The sequence below is a fragment of the Thalassophryne amazonica genome, chromosome 21 (genome assembly GCF_902500255.1).
Source record: "Thalassophryne amazonica chromosome 21, fThaAma1.1, whole genome shotgun sequence".
Taxonomy (NCBI): Eukaryota; Metazoa; Chordata; class Actinopteri; order Batrachoidiformes; family Batrachoididae; genus Thalassophryne; species Thalassophryne amazonica.
The window spans coordinates 26193052-26217461 of record NC_047123.1 but is presented as its reverse complement, the minus strand read 5'-3'; the positions used below and the strand labels follow the sequence as shown (position 1 = coordinate 26217461).

The 24410-nt window shown below is 39.0% G+C and overlaps 1 protein-coding gene across 4 annotated transcripts; it reads left to right on the top strand.

The window, feature by feature from the left end:
• Positions 1 to 1241: 1241 nt before the first annotated feature.
• LOC117502680 lies at positions 1242 to 22567 on the top strand. 4 transcript variants are annotated; one of them, XM_034161758.1, is made up of 5 exons: positions 1242 to 1376; positions 4125 to 4282; positions 5464 to 5591; positions 6324 to 7451; positions 7601 to 9864. In XM_034161758.1, exons 4-5 carry the CDS (start codon positions 6422 to 6424, stop codon positions 7666 to 7668), a joined length of 1098 nt encoding a protein of 365 aa, XP_034017649.1. In that variant the 5' UTR covers positions 1242 to 1376; positions 4125 to 4282; positions 5464 to 5591; positions 6324 to 6421; the 3' UTR covers positions 7669 to 9864. The 4 variants fall into 4 exon arrangements, with proteins under 4 accessions (XP_034017649.1, XP_034017646.1, XP_034017647.1 ...); XM_034161755.1 differs by adding an exon at positions 20188 to 22567 and having other exon boundaries at positions 1263 to 1376; positions 4170 to 4282; positions 6324 to 8516; XM_034161756.1 differs by lacking the exon at positions 4125 to 4282 and adding an exon at positions 20188 to 22567 and having other exon boundaries at positions 1263 to 1376; positions 6324 to 8516.
• Positions 22568 to 24410: the final 1843 nt, after the last annotated feature.

The following is a 24410-nucleotide window of genomic DNA, read 5'->3' as shown; positions in this document are numbered from 1 at the left end:
ACTGGTGGTATCACATCACTCAGCAGGTCCAGCAGAACATCGCTGTTCTAGAAAAATGAAAATACAGTATTAGCCATAAGCTTGACACCCCAACCAGTGCCTTAAGGTCTTCTGACCAACTGTTGCTGGAGGTGCCTAAAACCAGATTAAAGACTAGAGGTGACAGCCTTTGCAGCGGCTGCCCCCATGCTCTGGAAAAGTCTCCCCTTTATTAGATCAGCTATCCCTAGACAATTTTATATCCTCTTTAAAAATGTATTTCTTTTCTCTGGCGTTTCCTAAATGAGTGATGTAGGCGCATTAAGTGGCGTATCTGTTTCACGTTAGTATTTCTTCTGTGTTTCCTGTTGCTTAACGCTGACAAATTATACTGTATTTGTTGTCTTTGTGCTGCCTGCTTCTGTTTTTTTTCTCTCTCTCTCTGTTTGAGGTGTGGCTCCATCCAGAGGTGGGTGTGGGTGTCTTCTTCTGCAGGTCTCCCATCCTGGACACCAGCATGGACACTCCCAAAATTTCTTGTACATTTGTCTGTCTGGAGCATGGCCCAAGGCGAGGGTCACCCCTTTGAGTCTGGTCTGCTTGAGGTTTCTTCCTCAGTGTCGTCAGAGGGAGTTTTTCCTTACTTGTGTGCTTGCTCTAGAGTCTTGGGGTTGGTAAAGTTAGACCTTACTTATGTGATGCCCCTTGAGGCAGCTTTGTTGTGATTTGGCGCTATTTCTTACGACTTTTTACTCTTTATTTTACTTTGTCTATTTGTTTTATTGCCTGTTGCAATTTTTATTCATTTATTTACAATTGGGTGTAACTAGGTGCCCATTTTTCAATTATGTACAGCACTTTGGTCGACTGTCGTTTTAAACGTGCTTTAATCAAGATTGAGTTGAGAATGAAAACGTTATCGTTAAAAAATTGGCATTTTATTTTTTTTCAAGATATATTAAGCCGTTTGGACAACAGGAGGTTTGTTGTCCGAAGCAACAAAATTATTTATAAAACAAACAAAAACCAAATTGCTCTCTGTCGTTTAATATGACGACCCACCAAAGTAAAAATATAAAGGTCACTATTGTGCACAGTATGACCGCTTTAAATATTGTTGGTGAATGTATGCACCTACTAAGTACCTTGTTATCATTGTATCAATACTTTAAAATCGTTACGTAATGTTAAAACATTTTTAAGGATGTTCAGATTTTATTTACTCTTATTTTGAAGGTCCCGTGTTAAACAGGAACGTCGTCACGGCAGATAGAGATCAGTGATTTTTACCCTGTTTGTGCTACAGTTAACATTTTTGTATAAATGTGCAGATTGGAAATATGTCTGACACAATAATATGTCAGGAGTGTGCTACCGTCTTGTCTACAACACATAAGGTTAGTGGTGTCTTTTGGTTTAGGTTCAGTGACTGCATTAATCGACGAAGGGGTGGAAAAAACAATGGCGGACGCTGAAGTCTGTTTCTTCAGTGTCTGCACTCGGCTAATGCAGGTCTAAAATGGTCCAACGTGATGTCTCCAATAATAACTATGCTTGAAAAATACATGAAGTGCGCATTTTGATAGAATACGGTGTCAATTCCCTACACTGATAGCAGCGTAGGGGTTTAATATAGGGGTGTCACCGAGGGTTAAAAGTAGTCTCGAGGTCGGACTTTACCTGAGCGCCCTCTAGGGACCGTTTTAGTCAGTGACAACATCGCTTAACCCTCTGGGGTCCGAGGGCATTTTTTGGACCGTAAACTCTCCTGGGATAAATGTTTTGTTATTGCTGTTAACAGCTCTCCCTGCATCCCACAATCACGTTTTGTGTCCTTTTTTTTTCTGGACAACCTGTGCTTTCAGAATATGTTTTTGTTGTGTTTTATAAGTGTAATAAAGGTTTACAATCAAGAATAGGCGAGGAAAAAATAAAGTGAAAAATTATTTTCCACACACATTTAATCAAAACACACAGCAAACTATAATAAACAACTGTTTTGACACTTTATAAAGGTCATTTGAGGTCTTGTGTGAAAGACTTTGCAACAATAAGGTTCAAACAAACACAAATGCACATTTTGAACAATATATACAAAATGGTGTATGCGTTTTGTTGTCCATTGATATGGTAAACAGTGCTTTACGCAGAGAAAGCAACAGAGTTATCCAGTAACATTCACATGCAAACTAGTGGAGCAATCCTGATAGTTAGACACTCTTTGTTTGAGCACATGAGATTGTCATCAGAGGCTCTCTGTCTGCTCTGCTTTCACTAATCGCTGTGCATAATGGCGCAGGGCGCACTGAGTATGTATTAATAGTATGTACTCATTGGAGCACCCAGGGGGCTATTCAAATGGGCCAGCTAGTAACATATCACTCCTGAAAATGATCTTTGGTTTTTCACATGAGGTAAATCTGCCCTACAATTGGATTTTGGAAAGCCATCTGATGGTGAACCAATTCCGATTGGACACTCACATTGCATACGTCATCACACAGCTTCTATGGGGAGTACAAAGATGGCTGATGGCTGGCTCGAAAGTCCGCGGAGTTAACTTTTCAGCAAAAAAAAAAGTAAGTTTGTATTTCATATCATTTAAAAGTTATTTATAATTTAGTAAAGCTTGGTCTTAGCCGTTGTATACGAAGGCATCGGCCCCAGATGTTTAAGGACATAATCATTTTCAAGGGATAATCATTTAATTGTCATTAACATGTAAATATATGCATCAAACAACCTCAAAAGGTTATTTGATGCATATGTTTGCATAATAATGAGGGCAAGGGAATTTATGTTGTCTCATAACAACCTTTAGGCCTACTCAAAAATATTTCATGATAGAGACTTTATATTCATGTGTCCATATTATGGTGGCACACATACTTTAATTCAGCCCCTTAATTTGCACAAGCCATTCCAACAGCCATAACTCAAGAATGTTATGAATGTTTTGTAAAAGGCTTCGTAGTCTGTTCCATAGTGTCGACATAGATATGACATGCATATGCTAAATTAGGTGGCTATACAAAAATATGAAATGGACAAAATGGGGAGCAAAATAGGAACTGATAATTACAAAATGGGGGTGAATAATCGTGAAATGGGGACAATAAACAATTTCATGAAATAATTCAGTTTAAATTTATTTCATTTATCTAGCGCCAAATCACAACAAAGCTGCCTCAAGGCGCTTCACACCAGTAAGGACGAACCTTACCAACCCCTAGAGCAAGCACACAGACTACAGTGGTAAGATAAAACTCCCTTTGATGATTTCAGGAAGAAACCTCAAGCAGACCAGACTCAAAGGGGTGACCCTCTGCTTGGGCCATTCTACCGCCACACTTGACAGTACAAATATACAGGAAATTTTGGGAGTCCATGCTGGTGTCTAGGATGGGAAGCTGGCTTGGGGGGGGTCCACAGATCCTTTCTCAATACATACCTTAATAGCCCTCCCGGTGTAAAATGTGATCACATGTGCTGCTGCATAGTAACAATTACCAGTAATTGTCAAAATGGGATAAAATGCTGTTGGTATTGGCTTCTGAGATTATTTGAGGCATTTCTGAGATTTATTGTGGCATCAGTTTTGCATTACATATTTTATTACATGAGTATTCTATGATATAAAGTTCATTTTGTCATAATTGAGTGCATGCAATGAAATGTGCCATAATGTTAGGCCCCATTTTGTTCCATTTCATTACATTTTGCCCATTTCGTATTTTAGTATGGCTCGAAATTAGGTGCTGATTTGCAAACACATTCCCAGTGAGCACAACTCTTGCTGACTAACTGTGGCAAGTGATAATAGCCCCATTTTTTTAAAATCAGAATCTGAAAGGTTTATGTCAGAGTCCCAGTCCAAATGTGTACAGTGCTTAGAGTTGGAGTACTTGCACAATGCCCTGTCCATTATCTGGGACAATACAAGTATCCCATCAGGAATTGGTAAATACTCAATACCATTTGGGTTCTGATTGGACCCCGGACATATTCTGTTACCAAAATCTATTCCAGGTGAATATTTTATGAACTTGTCAGTCTATTCTTCAGATTTTTTTTTTTTTTTTTACTTGCAACAATTTTAAAGTGATTAAAGCATATCCCTTTTATCTTCTTTTCATTACTTTTAGATGCTTAATCACATATATATTGGTGACAGTTATCGCTCCATGCAGAAGTATTCATAAAAGAGGTGAAGCTACAAGATTCACAACAGAAGAAGCACTGAGAAATATTTTACAGGACAAGCTGATTCATACATTGAGGACTTGGGCAGTTCCAGAAAGAGGTATTTTCCTAAAAGAAAAAAATGCTTTTTGTGTTAATGCTAATATATATGTTTGCACTGTTCAGTTTACAAAATATTTCTATTTGTACTATATGAGTTAAAAAAAAAATACCCCAGGGTCAGATGTGTCCCCACACTGTAAAAATAAGGTGAACAGGTGCACAATAGAGTTAAATGACCCACATCGGGGAGGGGGACTTGATCAGGGCATCCAGAATCCTGACTTCTTTGATCCTGATCATGGAGTGGATCTTTCCTTGGGTCCAGAATCTTTGATTCTGATTCCTTTGGTCCTGATTCTGCCTGTCCCAAGTGTCTTAAAGTAACAGTAACTGATTAACGCGAGAGTAACTGGCTGTAACGAGGTACCTGTGAGTATTTTAAAAACATTAACTGAATTACTTAAGGTAACTTTAAAAAAGTAACTACTCGTAATTTAGTGAATAATCTGATTGGTCGTAGGCAGCATTGGGAAAGTAACTTTGGAAAGTTACTTCATTAGTTACTTTATACAGTTATATTTTAGTTATTTTATACAGTTACTTCATTAGCATCTGCAGGCACCTTGTCGGCAGCTGCTGAATGTAATTAATAAAGTAACTCATAATCTAATTTAGTTATTTTTAAGATTTAGTACTCAGAAAAGTAACTATTAGTTACTTTGCTGATGAGCTACTTTGCTGATTGCTCAGTCTTACAAGTAACCAAGTTACCTTACATATTAGTTGCAAGTTTATGGCAGATTCTAATAAAGTAATTGCATAAAGCTGCTAATGAAGTAACTGCATAAAGTAACTGTATAAAGCAACTAAACAGTAACTAAAAAAGCAACTTGTCAGAGTTACTTTCACAGCACTGGTTGTAGGTAACTGAGTAAATAATGAGGTGACTTGATAATAACTGTACCGAATGACTTGGACTAATTAAGAGACTGAAAGTAATAGTAACTGAGTTAAATGTACTTTGCTATCCTAAGAGTAACCAACAGGAACTAGGTACATGTAACTGTTCAGTCTGAAGAATTAAATGATTAAACAAATCTGAAAATGATTTTGGCCAGTTGATTAAGTCATAGTTCTCCAGCTTGCACTTATTCTCCTTTTATTTTAGTACAAACTACATGTGAGCCATGCCATGTGCAAATGCATGAAATGACAAGCATTTAAATTTGTTTCATTCAGGGATCCACACCCTCTGTGGGATCTTACCACACAGTGGATAATCTGTCTAGAATGAGTAGATGCCAAACTAGAATGGCGAGGTAACGTGTGGAAGACATGAGCTAGAGGAAGTCTTCATCTCCTACAAGGTAAGAGATGAACCAGCGTATAGAATTTGTCCATCAGATGTAGATGCACCAAGCACTTCACAGTAGTGATTTTCCAGTCTGACAGGGATTCAAACCAAGGATCCTCTGGTCTTAAGGGTGGTATAAGATGTGGCATGATGATCCAGAGCATGAAAACCATGTGTCTAGGCAAATTTATTGGTGTTTATCTGGCATAGTTGACTGCTAAAGAACAGTACAGAGCAACAACTTAGCCCTAAAAAGTAAATTTTAAACATATCTAGGCAGAAGTTGTAAAGGAATAAGTGTTCAAAGTTGGATGGAAATGCATGGGCCATATGAAGGTAGGTATGTATTATGTGTGATTTCATATTGAATGAACCATAAACCATGAATACTGGATTACTTTTTAATGAATAATGCACCATATAATGTACATTTTTCCAGGTTTTGAATTTGAGTCATATGGCAAAGACTTGAGGAAGCATGCACTGTAACCATCCTTTGCTGGCCCGAGTTGGTAATGTAGTTGCTAATAACTCATAAAGTAATGGTAGACATACACGCAGTGGTATGACCTCAACGGCACTGAGTGTGTTGCACATGATGGGAAGTGTTGGCCACACAAGTATGTTGTGTAAAATGTCAAGTGGTAGCAGGACGTTGGGCAATCTGAAGTGGTTCTTGCTTGAGCAGAGTAATGACATAAACGTTTGTCATTGGTTTACTTATTGTATGCATTTACTTAAACAGGAAAAGAAGTCAAAAGATCTTTTACCACTGGCAGTGTGGAGGACAGTGTTGGATTTCAGTTTTCCTCAAGCTCAAAACATCAAACGCAACAAAAGAAGATGATGGATCCCAGCACGGTTTGGCAGTGGCGCATCAAGTTTGTGAAAATGTATTCAAGACACCCAGAGCCGTTTTATTACTGCAAAAAAATTGGATTTGATTTTAACGTTGGCTCCAAAAAACACCAAAAACTGGATTTAAAATCAGCCACAAATGGTGCCATACTTGAGATCTGTGAATTTGCTAAAACTTTAAGCAAGAACAGATACCGTTTTATCAATCACATTCTGGAGAACAGTTTTGATCTTGGCTGGCGAAGTGAGATGCAACAAAGTTTATTTTCAATTAAAATTGGACCAAGAATCAATGATTTAAAGAAAAGTCTCTATAAATACAAGCTAAAACATTTTAATCTGGCTTCCTTTCTCTTAGAATGTAGCGATGACACAGATGATTTGAACTTGGCATCTTCAGAACATCTGAACACTGACAGTGTCTCAGTGAAGATGGACATACCGAATGATAGTGAACACGAAGAATTTAAGAGTTCACAGATGCCATCAGAAGAATATGTAAAGATTGAATACGTGTCGGATGAAATGGATGAAACGCAGATGGATGTGAGTGAAGGTGAACAACATGCTAATGATGGTGAACACAAAGAATATAGTTCGAAAGGGCCACCTAAAGAATATATCAGGATTGAATACGTGTCAGATGAAATGGATGAAACGCACACTGATGACATTGAACCAGAACCAAATGCTGGTGATGGAGAACATCAAGAATGTAAGCATTCACAAATATCATCACATGAATCCAAAAACACTGAAAATGTATCAGAAGAGATGGCTGCACGACATGCTGAGGGGCGTGAACATGAAAATAAGTTCACATATTCAGGAGAACCATCAGAACTGAAACATGGCCTTCCTCCTCTGTCATTCCCTCTGTGTGAACAGATCGGTGTGAACTTTGAAGTTGGATCAAATCAACGTCTAGATCCTGCTTTGGTGACTGGTGCTGTGATGTTGGAGCTCGCACGTGTCAGTAGAATACTGACGGGATCCTTCATGTCTGTTGTTGTTGGTGTGTTGGACCATAATTTTGTGCTTGATCATAAAATTCAAGAGCGGCAAATTTTTTACAAGATTTTGCGGCTTTTGGAACGGTATAAAAAAATTTGCAGAAATGTAAGAACTGAGTTTGAACATGAACCTTTTTCTTTTTCACTTAAGGTAAATCCTTCAAACACAAACAGAGGATACAAAGTGTTCAACCAAAGCCCCTCACAGTATCATTTTAAAGAGGTAACAAAGAGAAGGCAGTCGAAGTTGAAAGAAAAACACGAAGAGATGGCTCTTTTTCCAAAAAAGGATCGATGGATCAGCCCAGATCAAAAGGATGGTCGTTCTTACACGTGTCCTATCGGAGAGTCAGATGACTCTGATGATGACATAAATTCAGTAAAAAAGGAAGTCAGCTGTTCTTTGAGCCCAAACAAGGTTAAAGATTTGGGATCCAGACATCTGACTGAACACTTTCCACCTGTAAACCCAAATGTGGACTCATCTGAGAGTGACTCCGATAAAGAGCAACTGTTTGCAGGCCGACCGCAAACACCGACTCAAACAAACGATGACACGTTAACTGAAAATCATATCCAGGAAGGTGCATTGGGAATGGATAAACTGTGGAAGTTGCGTGCTAATCGTGTAAAACAGATCCTAACTATGTTGGACAAAGATTCTTTTTTTATGTCTAAGAGATTTGGTTTAAATTACAATGTTGGATTTGGCTTGAAGCAGAAACTCAATATTGAGATACTGCATCAAACTGCTGTGCTTGAAGTCATTAAATTCGCCTTAGCAATGAATTCCTCACAGCAGGACTTCATCATGGAGATTCTTGAGTATAACTTTGATTTGGAACTGCAGAGTGAACAACAAAGAAAAATATTTGCATCTGAAACCATGAAAAGAGTAAGACAGCTGAAAAACTGTGACAGTGCCATCACATTCTCAAAAGAGACCTTTGAACTTCCTGATCCTGAGTCATTAATGAATATGACAAATCACAGCACAGTTGGTGTCAAACCTGAGCTCATCACTGTTCCAGTGAGGCCTCCAAATTCACATGCTGAACCTGAGGAACATGTTTCAGAGAGCAGTGATGTCCTTTATCCTCAATGCAAAGAAATAGGACTTAAACTGCACGTAAACAATAATCAAGCAAATACAAAGCAGAACATCAACAAGTTGACTAAAGGAGCAATGACTGAAGTCAGCAAGTTTGCAGAAATGTTGTGTGGAACATTTAAGCAAGTTCTTTTTGATGTTCTTGAGCACAACTTTGATGTTGATTTGCAAGGTGGACATTCTGAAGTAGCTGCAAATATTTTAACACAAATTGCTCATATAGTGGACAGAAGAAACCTACCAGCCTTTAAACCATTCAGTACTACACTGGGTAAAATTTGCATTCAAATGAACCAAGAAACAGATTTTTCAGAACTAACTGGGCAGGAATGTCACAGCAGTTCAAATTCAGAAGAATGTAGTGCTGGGGCGTCCCAACCAACCGTCACTGATCAACATGTGGGCGACTCTGCTCATCGGAAAGAACTGAATGATTATGATAAAATGATGTGGAAGTTACGTGCCAGTCATATTCAACGTATGCTAACTATACCTCATCTAGACAAATGCCCACTTTATTCTTACTCCAGATGCAAGAAAATTGGCTTGGATTTTAATGTCGGATCTGGAGTGAAACAAAACCTTGATCCAAATTTACTGACCAATGGTGTCATGGCTGAAGTCAGTGCTTTTGCTACAGAATTGCAGGCAGCACAAAAGTATTTCATCACAGAGATACTGGAGTATAACTTTGATCTTGACTTAAGTAATGAGCTGGGTCGCCAAGTGGTTGCAGCAGCAATTTTTGAAAAACTTAAACAGCTTAACAAACACAGATACAAAGTCCCCCGACTACCTTCACTTTTCAGACTCTCTATCGGAAAGTGCACGAGGATTGCAAATACAAAGCGTCCATCTTGCCCGAAGTGCTATCAAGATAGAAACTCTTGTCTTGATAAAGAAGCGTCTGATCCTGATCACATACAGCATCGTCCACAAACAACAGAAACAGCCCTTGATGATCCAAACTGCACATCACAAAATACAGAGATAAATCCATCCTCTTCCTTCTCAACAACAGAGGACACAATAATGCAGAGTTACCCTCGATGCAAGAAAATTGGTTTGAAATTGTTTGTGGATAAGAATAAGCCAGACAAGAAACTTGACATGCAGTTGTTGACTGTTGAGACGATGATGGAAATGGCGGATTTTGCCAAAAAATTGTCTGGAACAACCAAATCCACAATAAAATTTGATTTAGTTGCTGACGTTCTTGAACACAACTTCAACGTTAACATACCGAGCCGAAAAAAATTGACAGATCAGTTTACCAAAGTGACAAAAGAGTATGATGGATGTGCTGCTTGGTTCAATCAAGTTTTTGTCATTCGGTCGTGTTTTAGAACACAACGTGTTCCTGCACAAAAACAAACTGTGGTTGGTGGCATTCGTAAAAGTGAAAGATCAAAAAAAGCTGAGAAAAGACACTTGCCCCTGGACAATGGGCAGACAATGGCAAAGGTCCCAGTGACAACTGAAAACAGTCCCGCACAACCAATTAAAAAGAACTCAAAAATCAGACAACCTCAACCACGCAATTTTCCCCATAGCACAAAAATCGGACTGGACCTTGATGCGAAATACAAATGGGGAATCACCAAAAATAAGCTCCAGTTAAATTTACTGACGAGAGGTGTTGTGTGGGAGATTTATAAATATGCAATTAGGAGAGTAAAATTCTCACCCTTTTCACAAACTGTGTTTGAAATTCTTGACTACAACTTTGATATTAGCTCACAACATTGCAAGCGTTGGGAATTCTCTGAAGCGACGGCATCCAAGGTCCAAAAATTTGCTAAACAATTTAAAAATGATCCACAGAGAGAAGATGCTGTCTTTACCTTACCTTTTGTGTTTGACTCCGCTGCTTCACAAAATGTTGGAGGTCAAAGGAAGAAAAGGAACATACAGCGTTCCATTGACAAATCAGAACCCAGGCCAAATCAACAAGACGGAAATGTACAGTTAACTAGATACGATATAGACATTAACCAAGAATCGTTTCTTCACTGTGTCCAAACTGAAATGGACCTCTTCTTTCAACGTGATGACACCACACAAACATCACAAGCAAATTTTAAACATGAACCCTGCGTTGATTGATGTGGCTCCTGTCCACAGAGCCTCGACGCAGACTGAAGGAAGTACAGTGACTAGATCATGACAGTTGACAAACCAAGCTTTCAACACATACAATAAAAAAGAGGACCATCATCAACATTAAAACGACATGGAAAGAGAATCTGATGCAAAAAAATGATTGACTTGGAGATATGAAAACTAATTTGAAAATTGTGAAGTGGCGGTTTCATCCAGCAATACTTTATATTATGTGATGCCAATCTGTGTTCTTTGAAATCAGTTGAAGAAGGGTGCAACAGTGGGATGTGTCTGATTATGTTTAGTTCAGTAATGAAACTGGATTTGACCCTTGGGCCTGTCTGATATTTCGAAGCACAAAGTTCAGTTCTACCGTAAAGACTTGTGAGGCAAGATAAAGATTTTAATCCATTCTGCTAATGTACAGAATGTTAGAATAGTCTTTGACACAGATCCTCATCACGGCAGTGTTGGGGGCTTAGATCTAAAGTCCTGCCATCAGAAAGAGGCACTGGTTCCCCTGAGGCTTCAGACAAGGACCAAGTCGTGATGGGGTGGGAGAGGTAGTGTCCAAGTTGGTGAACTGCAAGCAGCAGAGGGGAGTTACAACTGACATTTTAACAAATGTGCATATTTCTTAATGGGTATTCCTGTATATTTATATGTTCCTATTGGTTATGAGTGGATGACTGTAATAGTGACAAGAGACTGCAGCTGTTATTATTTTGCTAATTGTAAATGAATAATGCATATTTGAATCTTTCTGGCAGAATTTACACTGTTCTGTTTTTCTTTCCTTCTTTTTTCTTCAAGTGTATAAGAAGAATGTTTTACTGCAAAGACTGGTCAGTTGCATGCTTGTAAATATGGACCAGTAAGAGTTAAGAAAGCCACAATCGAAGACTTTAATATTTAACTGTTTTTGCAGCAATAAGTTTTAAGTTTGAAATATTTCTATGATGATCATTTGATATTCAATTAGTGTTAATGACAAATTGTGAAATACTCATTTAGCATATACTTTGTTATTCAATGGTTATGTATTTTGTTCATTTCCTGGTGTTAATATTTTATTACATTTTGCATTAATAAATTACACTGTGCATTGTTTTGACAGGCAGTTTTTTTTACATTGAGTTTGAAATTTTGAGACGTTTTCGGTTGCAGAATTCAAAAGGCCACTTAAATGTGGGTCTTAGAGAAAGGTTGGACTGTTTGGTTAAAACATTTTATCTCAATCACAGCAATAATTTTTGAATTACACATGCGAACACAGGAGCGCTAAAAACCCATCAAGCTTATCATATTAGCATTCTTTGGTCTTAATATGACCTCCCACGCATTTTGCATAATTGATGCCAAAAAGGCATAAAAACAATATACATTATACAAATTTACTCCAAATGAACATCTTGTTGGTCTTAAAGACATTTTGCTTCTTGCTCAAATGTCTACCTCAGTTACAAAGCTCCTACATTGTCTGTGTATGGTGATCCAAGAACTCAGTCATTCAGGTCAGAGATACCAACTGGAACCTACAATTGATCCCCAAAACATCTTGCCACCCATCCATTCAGGAAATATTAAAATGTCATCCAATCAGGATGAGGATGGCAAGTGCAGTCCAGCCAGATAACAATAATACCACATAGGATCAGGTGAACCTTCAGGATAATTTGAATCTACTGTCTGAAAGTTACAAGTATAAATGCAAACAGTTAAACACCAATGATCAGTATCCAGAGTCATTTTCCGTACATCCAGAAAGTATTCACAGCATTTCACTTTTTCCACATTTTATGTTACAGCCTTATTCCAAAATGGAGTAAATTAATGTTTCCCTCTACTCACAACACCCCATAATAACATGACAAAAGGTTTTGTTTTTGTTTTTTGCAAATTTATTAAAAATTAAAAAAAAAACTATGAAAACACATGTACATGAGTATTCACAACCTTTGCTCAATAGTTTGTTGATGCACCTTTGGCAGCAATTACAGCCTCAAGTCTTCTCGAATATGATGCCACAAGCTTGGCGCACCTGTCTTTTGGCAGTTTTGCCCATTCCTCTTTGCAGCGCCTCTCAAGCTCCATCAGGTTGGATGGGGAGCATCGGTGCACAGTCATTTTCAGATCTCTCCAGAGATGTTCAATCAGATTCAGGTCTGGGCTCTGACTGGGCCACTCAAGGACATTCACACAGTTGTCCTGAAGCCACTCCTTTGATATTTTGGCTGAAGGCTTAGGGTCATTGTCCTGCTGAAAGATGAACCATCACCCCAGTCTGAGGTCAAGAGCCCTCTAGACCAGGTTTCTCAAGATGATCAACTTTTGAATAGAACTGAACAAAGGAAAAGGTCCCTCGCGCCCTGCATCATGCCCCTCATATCTGTATGAGTCCGAACAGACATGTAATAAGATATTTATCACATATTACAACAAAAATAAAGAAGAACCATATTATCATCAACTCCATGTAAGAACTCATTTACTCACTACATCAACAATGTTCATTCAACACTTGTGTTAATAAATAGCATAAGGAGCCCTCTCCTTCTTGGTTCCACTCAGCCATTCAGTGAACAAGTTCACACCACTCTGTTTTCCTGGTGGTGTTCTTGTTCTTTTGTCTCTCTATTAAGTCATGAGTGTTCACTAACTTCTTGGTGTCTCCCAACTTCATTATGAGACTCAAGTTGTAGAATTCTCTCTGCAAGGGAGGCTAAAACTCTCACCAAGGTTGGGTAGGATTACTTTGAAAGAATACATGTGGATTACATGTGTGTATGTACATATATTTGGATTACTTGTAATCTGATTACTTTTGGATTACATTTCAAAGTAATCCTACCCAACCTTGTCTCTCACCTTGATCAGACATCTTAGTTACTTGTCACCAGGGTAACACAAAATGGGGGTGTGTGATTGGTGGGGGCTGAGAAATGGTGGCTTCTGATTGGATGAAAAGCGGTGATACAAAGCCTGGCATTTTCAGTGTCTTTTTGTATTGCCCTGTTTTAAGATTTGTATCACCCTGATTTTATTGCCACAGTTTCCAGGGCAGTGAAATTGATAGGACAAGTGTATGATTTATCAGCTCTGTTTTTTGTTGTATCTCATGAGGGTTGGTTTATTAGTATAGGGCAGATTTTTGTTGTAATATGTGATAACTCCACATCCAATCGGGCTAGAGAGATAAGTTTATATTGATCAGCAAAATATTTGTGATTGATTGGTATCAAGTAGTGTCATGAAGAAGTCACCAAGAACTCATGAAAGGAAGATTGCCCCGTGCACAGGGATGCTTTTTATTTCTTTTGCTGCATAATGTAATGTTTTGAAGGCCTTTCTGTTACAAGTAAGTAATTAAGTAACATTGCTGTGTCCGAATGTGTTATTTACTACCATTATCTTTATTTCTGTCTTTATGATGATCTTGTACAGCCCGTCCAGTAGGTGGCGGTAGTGTACCAACACCCATGAAATATCAAAGGAAGAAGAAGATGGTCGCTGTTGTCTTCGGCGACTGCGTGTCTTTTTGAACAAATTCAGTATTTAAAGTCATTTGAAGTAACGCGCTTAATCAGCACATTTTAGTTTTCTTGCTGTTTTTGAATAATACTAATAAACTTCGAGGCTGTTTCTTATGCTGTTATTTTTTTTTCCCCGACTTGACGCGCTTGTGCCCGCATTCGGTAAGTGGTTACGTCACTTTTAATTGATCTTTAAATATTGGGACATGTGGAAGAACAGAAAATAACGTTTGTCTTTTTTTTTTTTCCAACAATATTTCTGAAGCCCTTACAGTGTTTTATTAAACCTGCGCTCACATTAAGGTTTAGTAAAGGATTAATAAGTGAGTGAATTCGCAAAATGTCATATTCACCTCAATTTTTTCAGTATTATCCCCTTTTTAAAGTAATAATTTGCAGTTATTCTTTTGTTTAAATCACAGTTGGACATGCTTGGACTTGTTTTGGCAGCCACATGTAAAAATATATTTTGTTTGCATGCTATTTAGGTAGTTATGTAAGTTTAAATAAGGATGTTGATACACTGGGGCATGTCTGGGCTTGTTCATCCCAGCACTTGTAAAAAAAAAAAAAAGACCCTTTGTTTCCATCATGTAATCGAAATAGGTTTTACTTTAAGTAAGAATGTCACAGTGGGATGTGTCTAGTGTTGTTGAGTCGGGCACATGTAAAGTAGTCATGGCTAATTCAACTCACTTTTTTTTATTTAAGTCATTTCATGAAATGAGCTTTTGTTTTACAAGTCCTTGTGGTCGCTTAAATCAGTATTACCAAGCACGCAGGAATCCTGGTGTAACACAAGTTCATTGTCTCACGCTGTGAATAAACAAATTTGGGGTAGTTTAGTGATTGGGTAGTATTACTAACTTTATCCATCAGTTTGCATTCTTAGGTATGTCGTAGGAGAAAAAAAAGATGTCCTTCTGCCATTGAAACGAGATGTGTTCAGTTCATGTTGTATGCATGATGGTCCGATTGGTAGTGTGGCATTCTTGTTTGATGTCTGAATATTGTACTCATTGCTGTTGTATGTAGTTGTGGAATGATAAAGGTGAACCCTGTTGACTCTTACAAGTTGGAGTCCACAAAATGGGACCATGAGTTATCTGAAACTGTGAGTAAATCAGGTTGACCAAAAAAAGTTAGTCAGTTTACCTTGCCATATTACAATAGTTTTGACCATTTGAGGTGTGATTTCTTTCTGGGTGGTGAATATTTCTTCATCTGGAGTGGGTTTGGGATCATCATCTTCCTCCTCAGGTTGCTGCACTTCAGCAATGAGGGCTTTGTAAGTCAGGACGATTCTAGACAATTCAGAGTTTTTTGTCCACGGATCTGGATGTGACCTTCCTCTTTAGATCCTTCCTGCTGGTTCAGTCTGGGCCAGAATTTATACCCATGCCCGCCCCTCATGCCTGAGGCACGCACCTGCCCCTTCCAAAACCAAAATCAAAATAGACTTTTATGTAGTACTCTAAATTTTGGGGGTCCACATATCGACTGCGAGTAATGCATACGCAAGTTCACGGGGTTCACCTGTATTGTTCCCATCATTCTCCTCACTTCAGTATTTCTAATCACATCTCGCCTGGTCTTATTGATGGCTTTTCTCAAGCAGTTCATCTTGTAAGCTGTGATTGCGCTTTCCAGAGTCACCAATTTGGTGTATTAATTTGGTTTAAATATAACATTCAGTTCGGTCAACAAAAAGCTACTTTTAAAATGTATTTTCAAACTAACCTCGTTTATGTTGCGCTATTTATTTTGGGCTCAACTGGATGAAGTCATCAAATTTGCAGTGTCATTGGTGCACCATGATTTTTTTATCGCTCATCCAGGTCTAGGGATCAGTATTGTTAAGATTTTAGCAGTACTAATTCTTGTAATGATACTGCTTATTAATCCTGTACTTTAATGGTATTTTTATGTTTTGCATTGTTTTCTCAAAATGAACAAATTAAGAAAAGGAAAGAAGTACAGATTAATAAGGTTATTATTATTATATGGATCTCTGCCATGTTATCTACTTTGGGGACAGCACATGTTGCCTGAGTTTCTGACTTGGTGTTAAGAGTTGAATAACTGACCTTCATTTGCTCAATCCCAGACTTCCGTGTTATCTGTGAATGCAAACACTATGTGAAGCACAAGCTGTGCATGCACAGAATAGCAACATTTAAAGTAATGTTTGATTCTAGATTCCAGTGCCTCCAAAGCCTCTCCTCTCTGATTTATAATCTGACTGGATTGAGTGGATGCAGGATTGGGCGCTAAACTAAAGCTTCGACCTAATATAATGGCGGAAACCTTTGCTAAATTGTCTGCAAGGTAAGAAACTCTTGTTTGCCACAGTACACTTTATGCTACACAATAAACCTGCGACATTCTGAATGTCATTGTGACCCCATTGACATAAGGGAGCATTTAGATGGGCTATACTCCTATTTTATGGTATAAAATGAGGCATATTAAGTTTTAGTTATTACTTTTGACATTCAGTGACCTCACAGTTGCATCTCTGCCTTTTGCAGATGATGTTGTTCTATTTGCTTCATCACACAGTGACCTCAGATGGGCACTGGGCAGGTTTGAAGTGGAGTATGGAGTGACTGGGATCAGTGGCAGAGTTATTGCGTCAGTTGAAGGAGTTCACATATCTCAGGTCTTCTTCACTACTAGGGCTAAGATGGAGCGTGAGATAGATAGACATATCAGTGCTGTGTCTGAGGACCTGCGGACGCTGTACTGTACCATCATGGTGGAGAAACAGCTGAGCCAGACAGATACAAGGGCAGAAAGGAAGCTCCTCTGTAGGGTATTCAGGCTTATACTCAGCAACATGGTGAGAAGTTCAAATGTCCTGGAGGGATCAGGGAGTATAACTGCCAGTCCTTGGCATAGAAAGGAGCCAGCTAAGTAGGTTCTGGCATTTGTTGAGGATGCCTAGGAGGAGGATGTGGGGATGTGTGTAATGAGCTACTTAGTCTGTTGCCACTGCAACCCGGAAAAGCTGCAGCAAATGAATGAATGTCAGTGAGAACTAGTACAAAAAACATAGCTAAATAAGCCTTGATGTGTTTTATGTGATACCTCCAGTATAGTTTTCAGCATGTTAATCTCCACCAGCTGTGTCATAGAAAAACACAAGTTCAACAATGTCTGTCTGCTACTTGTCTGTGTCCTTGGACAAGATACTTAAAGTGCATTGTCCCAGTCCACCCAGCTACAAAATAAATATGGTTACCAGCCTTGACTGGGGAAGTAAATGAGGTATTGTAAAGCACTTTCAGCATCTGCTAGATGGAAAAGTTCTCGAGAAATACAATCCTTCCACAGCTTTTATATTTATCACACAGCATGCCACTTATGCTATTTCATCCCATTCACCAGTATCATTGAGGATTCATTATATAGCTTAACATAGATAACATTCATAGTTTTTTAATAAGCACAAGCTATTAATGGGCAGTCAATCTTTCATTTAGATAGATTGTTTGACTTTGTGTTTATCATTTTGCATTAGCCTTTTATTTGTTGTAATTGTGCGGAGTTTATTGCATACATGTGGATATTAGGGAGGATGAAATAATTTCTGTTGTGACAAAAGTGTCTCATTATATGGCATAATATGTCTGATGTAGGCTTCGAGGCCCACAAGTGACTGCTTTTCCCACAATACTGCAGTGACTCCTCTTTGGATGGGATGCCAGTCCATCACAGATTACTTCCCCAGCCAAAACGGGAACGCATTTACAGCCAGATGGACTGGGACAAGTACAGCTGAGGTTCGTGTCCAGTGACACAGACAGGTAGCGTGTCTGACTGAACCAAAGTCATTATAGATACAAAGTATGTTGTCTGTGCAAAATAATTGTATAAAAATCTGTCATTGGTTTATTTATTGTTTATTTGCTCAAACAGGAAAAGAAGACTGGTCATCACTGGCAGGGTGGAGGGCAGTGACCGATTTAAACCGGCAAAAGAAAACGATGGATCCCAGCATAATATGGCAGTGGCGCATCAAGTTTGTAAAGATGTATTCAAGACATCTAGAGCCATTTTTTTACTGTGAAAAAATTGGATTAGATTTTAATCTTGGCTCCAGCAAAAGCAAAAAACTGTATTCACAGTCAGCCACAAATGGTGTCATACTTGAGATCTGTGAATTTGCCAAAACATTAAACAAGAACAGATATCGTTTTATCAGTCACATTCTGGAGAACAGTTTTGATCTTGGTTTGGAAAATGAGCAACAGCGACGAGTGTTTTCACTTAAAATTGGACCAAAAATCAGAGATCTGAAGAAAAAACGCCCTAAATCCAAGAGGAAACATTTTAATCTCACTACTTTTCTCTCAGCCTGTAAAAGGTACGCAGATGGTTTGAACATAGCATCTTCAGAACATCTGAATACTGGCAGTGACTCAGTGGAGATGGACGTATCGAATACTGATGATAGTGAACATGAAGAAGAATTGAACAGTTCACAAGTGTCATCTGAAGAATATGTCAAGATTGAATACGTGTCAGATGAAATGGATGAAATGCATTCTGACGTGAGTGAAGGTGACCCACATGTTGAGGATAATGGACATGAAGAAGAATTCAGCAGTTCACAAGGGCAATCTGAAGGAAATAAAAAGATTGAACATGTATCACAAGTGATGGATGATATGCACACTGTGAGTGGACATGAACATCCGTTCACGTGTTCAGGAGACCTATCAGCAAAAGAACTTAAAGAGGGCCTTCTTCCACTTTTGTTCCCATTGTGTGAACAAATTGGTGTGAACTTTGAAGTTGGCTCAAGTCAGCATCTACATCCTGCTTTGGTTACTCCCGCTGTGATGTTGGAGCTTGCACAAGTAACTAGAATACTGGCTGGATCCTTTGTGCACATCGTCCTTGGTGTATTGGACCACAATTTTGAAATCGATCTCAAGATTCAAGGACGTCAAATATTTTCCAAGGTTTTGTGTCTTTTAGAACGGTATAAAAAACTTGCTCCTGCTGAGAGCAAAGTAAGAACTGAGTTTGAACATGAACCCTTTTCATTATCACTGAAGGTAAATCCTTTGAAAAAAGTTAGAGGGTCAAAATTGTTCAACAAAAGCAGCTCACAATATCATCTTAAAGAGGTAGCAAAAAGAAGGCAGTCTGAGTTAAAACGAAAACGAGAAGAGATGTCTGCCTTTCCAACAAGTGATATGTGGACAAGTCCAAGTCAAGAGGATGGTCGTTCTTTCACGTGTCCTCTTGGCGAGTCGGATGCAGACTCCGATGAAGACATTATATCAGTAAAGATTGGTGATCAAGAAAGGAACAGAGAAAGATGTTCCCTGAGCCCAAACAAACTTCGAGATTTGGAATCCAGACATCTGACTGAACATTTTCCACCTGTAAACAAAAATGTGGACTCATCTGAGAGTGACTCTGATAAAGAGCAACTGTTTGCAGGCCAACCGCAAACACCGACTCAGACAAACGATGACGTATTGACTGAAAGTGACAGAGAACAAGGTGCGTTGGGAACAGATAAGCTGTGGAAGTTGCGTGCTAATCGTGTAAAACAGATCCTAACTATGCTGGACAACGATTCTTTTTTCATGTCCAAGAGATTTGGTTTAAATTACAATGTTGGATTTGGGTTGAAGCAGAAACTCAGTATTGAGACGATGAATCAAAGTGCTCTTTTTGAAGTTGTTAAATTCGCCTTAGCATTGAACTCCTCCCAGCAGGACGTCATCATGGAGATTCTTGAGTATAACTTTGATTTGAGACTGCAGGGTGAACAACAAAGACAAATATTTGCATCTGAAACCATGAAAAGAGTAAGACAGCTGAAAAACTGTGACGACGATGTCAAATTCTCAAAAGAGACCTTTGAACTTCTTGATCCTGGGTCATTAATGAATATGACAAAAGAGAGTGTAGTCGGTGTCAAACCTGAACTCATCACTGTTCCAGTGAGGCCTCCAGATTCAGATGAACATGTTTCAGAGAGCAGTGAGGTTCTTTATCCTCACTGCAAAGAAATAGGACTTAAACTGCACGTAAGCAACAATCAAGCAAATACAAAGCAGAACATCAACAAGTTGACAAAAGGAGTGATGACTGAAGTCAGCAAGTTTGCAGAAATGTTGTGTGGAAAATTTAACCAAGTTCTTGTTGACGTTATTGAACACAACTTTGATATTGATTTGCAAAGTGGACATTCTGAAGTTGCTGCAAATATTTTAACACAAATTGCTCATATAGTGGACAGAAGGAACCTGCCAATTTTTAAACCGCTCAATACTGGACTGGGTAAAAGTTGCATCCAAAAGTGTCCACATTCAGATTCTTCTGGAGTAACTGGGCAGGAATGTCACAGCAGTTCAAATTCAGAAAAATGTAGTCCTGGGACGTCCCAAACACCCGTCACTGATCAACATGTGGGCGACTCTGCTGATCGAAAAGAACTGAATGATTTTGATAAAATGATGTGGAAGGTACGTGCCAATCATATTCAGCGTATCTTAACAATACCTCATGTCGACGACTGCCCACTTTATTCTTACTCCAGATGCAAGAAAATCGGCTTGGATTTTAATGTTGGATCTGGAGTGGAACAAAACCTTGATCCAAATTTACTGACCAACGGTGTCATGGCTGAAGTCAGTGCTTTTGCTACAGAATTGCAGGCAGCACAAAAGTATTTCATGACAGACATACTGGAGTATAATTTTGGTCTTGAATTAAGAAATGAGCAGTATCGCCAAGTGTTTGCAGCAGTAACTTTCAAAAGTTTTAGACAACTTACAAAGTATAGGTTCAAAGCTTCTCGACTGCAGTCACTTTTCACGCTCCCTTTTGGAAAGTGCGTGACGATTGCAGATTCAAAGAGTCCATCTTGCCCCAAATGCCATCAAGAGAGAAACTGTAAGCTTGGTAGAGAATACTCTGAGCCGGATCACATGCAGCATCATCCACAAACTGTGACAGAAACAGTCCACGCGGATCCAAACTCTGTATCACAGAATCCAGAGATGAATCCGACCTTTTCCTTCACAACAACAGAGGAAACAATAATGCAGAGTTACCCTCAATGCAAGAAAATTGGTTTGAAATTGTGCATGCACAAAAATAAGTCAGCAAAGAAACTCGGAATGCATCTGTTGACCATTGAGATGATGATTGAAGTGGCTGATTTTGCAAAGAAACTCTGTGGAGTAACAAAACATGATTTAATTGGTGACATTCTTGAACAGAACTTTAACGTAAACATACCGAGCCGAAGAAATTTGCTGGAGCACTTTATGAAGGTGACAAAACAGTACGATGGATGGGCTGCTTGGTTCAGTCAGGTTTTTGTCATTCAGCCATCCAATCAAATTGATCGTGTTCTTGCAAGAAAACAAACGTCGATAGCTGGCAGTCGGAAAAGTGAGCGATCAAAAGAAGCAGAGAAAAGACAGTTGGAGCTGCAACAAATGACAGCAAAAGCCACAGTGGCAACTGAAAGCAGTCCTGCAGAACCGAAGAAAAAGAATTTAAAAAGCAGACAGCTTCAACAATATGATTTTCCCTTTTGCAAGAAAATCAGCCTGGACCTTGATGTCAAATCCAAATCGGGCATCCCGAAAAATAAACTCAAATTAAATGTACTAACTCGAGCAGTCGTGTGGGAGATTTGTAAATTTGCAAACAGGAGAGTTAAATATTCCCCATTTTCACAAACGCTGTATGAAATTCTTGACTATAACTTTGATATTAGCTCACAACATTGCAGACGTTGGGAATTTTCTGAAGCGACAGCATCCAAAGTCCAAAAAATTGCTAAACAATTCAAAAATAATCCCCAGAGAGGAGACACCATCTTTAAATTACCTTTTGTGATCGAGCCCAGTTCTTCACAAAATGTTGGAGGACAAAGGAAGAAAAAGGATGTGCAGCGTTACCTGAGCAAGTCAGACCCCAGGTGTAATCAACCAGGCGGAAATGCACAGTTAGCTAGATACACTCCTGATGCTAACTGGGGCTCGTTTTTTCATGGCGTCCAAACTGAAAAAGACCTCCTCTTTCATCACGAAGACACCAAACCAACATCACAGACCAGTTATAGATATATGATCCCTGCAGTGATTGTTGCAGCTCCTGTCCATGAAGCCTTAATACAGATGAATGGGAGTGCAGTGGCTGCAGGTGGTGACAGTCATTTTCAGGAAAATGAGTCTTTTATCGCACACATTAAAGAGGAGGAATATGATGCACATTACGACAACATGGAACCAGAAGCTGACTCAAAAGAAAAAGAAGAAAAAAGCACTTGACATCAATGCAGGCTAAAATGTTTGGGAGTCAGTAGTTGGTAGGTGCCAGACAGATTTGTGGAGGGGTCTTGCATTGCTCTGAGGGGAGCTTTTTTTTTTTTTTTTAAGGCCAGAAGTGTAAAGTCCCATTTAATCGGGTGTTTGAGGTCAAGCGGTGGTCCGCGCTCATGCGCGCTCGGTGTGATAGGCCCTCTACCCAGATCATTTCATGAACCACTCGAATTATTCACAGTTATTTTTGTAAAAATCAGATAAAGCACAGTGTGACTTAGTGGTTAGCACTGTTGCCTCACAGCAAGAAGGTCATGGGTTCGATTCCCACCTGTGGCCTTTCTGTGTGGAGTTTGTGTGTTCTCCCCATGTTTGCGTGGGTTCTCTCTGGGTGCTCCAGCTTCCTCAAACATCCAAAGACACACGGAGGTAAGGTGGATTGGAAAGTTTAAATTGTCCGTAGGTGTGTGTGTGCACGAGTGTGAATGTTAGTTTGCCTCTATGTGGCCCTGCGACAGACTGGCATCCTGTCCAGGGTGTACCCTGCCTCGCACTCTATGACTGCTGGGATGGGCTCCAGCCCCCCGCGAACCTTGATTGGACTAAGCAGTTGAAGGTGAGTGAGTGTAATCATGGTAGCATGTGGGGGTTTTTTTTGTTTTGTTTTGTTTTTTTGTGGTTAGCAGGTGATTGACAGTCTTGTCTGTCCAGGGTGGTCCCAACTGACTCCGAGGGTGGGCACGACACCCTAAGGCCCCGCCCATGACGCAGGGTCCGGTCCTATTGGGTGTTTAGCTACTTTGATGATTGGCTCCATATTATTGTCTGGGTTTCCTTGAATATGGATTATATGACAAAGGTAGTTGGGGATTATTTTCTTTAATTGCATATCAATGAACAAGACTGTCGGATAACAACGGTGACATCTGCTGTTGAACTCTATCACTGCATCGTACAGTTATATATGGGCTGTTTTCATTCAAATCTTATGAGTGCATTGAGATACGTGACATTAAATAACAGATTTTTTTTTGTGCTTTGACCAACTTGAGTACCGCTTATTAAACTAAGTTTCACTCCTTAATTTTTAAGGTTTCAGTTTTGAGACGGGGTTCGGGGAGTGAAAAAAGCCTGTTTAAAGTGGTGTCATTCTGGGTTAATACGTGGACTTTAGGACATCCTGCCTTTCTGATTACATTGAGGAAAACCACTACACATCTGATCATGTGGAAAGCTGTAATTATTTTCCAGGCGACTGTGAGGAATTGTGCGAAGTCTTACGAAATAAGTTAAGGAGTTGTGGAAGTGTTGCAGTCGAGGCAGCCGAGTTTTTTCCTTTCAACTGGTTTTTATACATGTTGTGGTCCTTTGCAGACATTTTGCAATAAAGTATTATGACTACATTATGTTTTAAGACAAATCTGCCTGAATGGGGAAAGCTGACAGTAATCTTGTCAGGTAAATATTTAATAATGATGACTTTTTTTTTTTAGTGTTGACAAATTATTGTAAAATACTCATTTAACATATTGTTTATTGGCTTTTTTTATATGCTTCATTTTTGTTCGTTTTGTGACATTAAAATATTTTGTAGCTTGTCTTTTTAAATAAATTGCGCTGTGCATTACTTTGGCAGTTTTGTTTCTCAGATCAGTGAGGAGTGTTTCTGCTTTCAGAGCCTGTGTGGAGGTTCAAGAAAGACTGAGCTGTGCCAGTGTGTTGGGGGGGAATTTGGCACTATTTTTCTTCAAAATTATTCAGCACATTTGCTTGAAATGTTATATAATCATGGGTCAAAGTCACTGTGAATAACAATACATTAAACCTAACCTATGAAGAGACTATTTTTTAAAGAGTTCCTGAATATGAAACATTGATTCAAGAACCTTTGTGCATTTTGACATTGGGAAT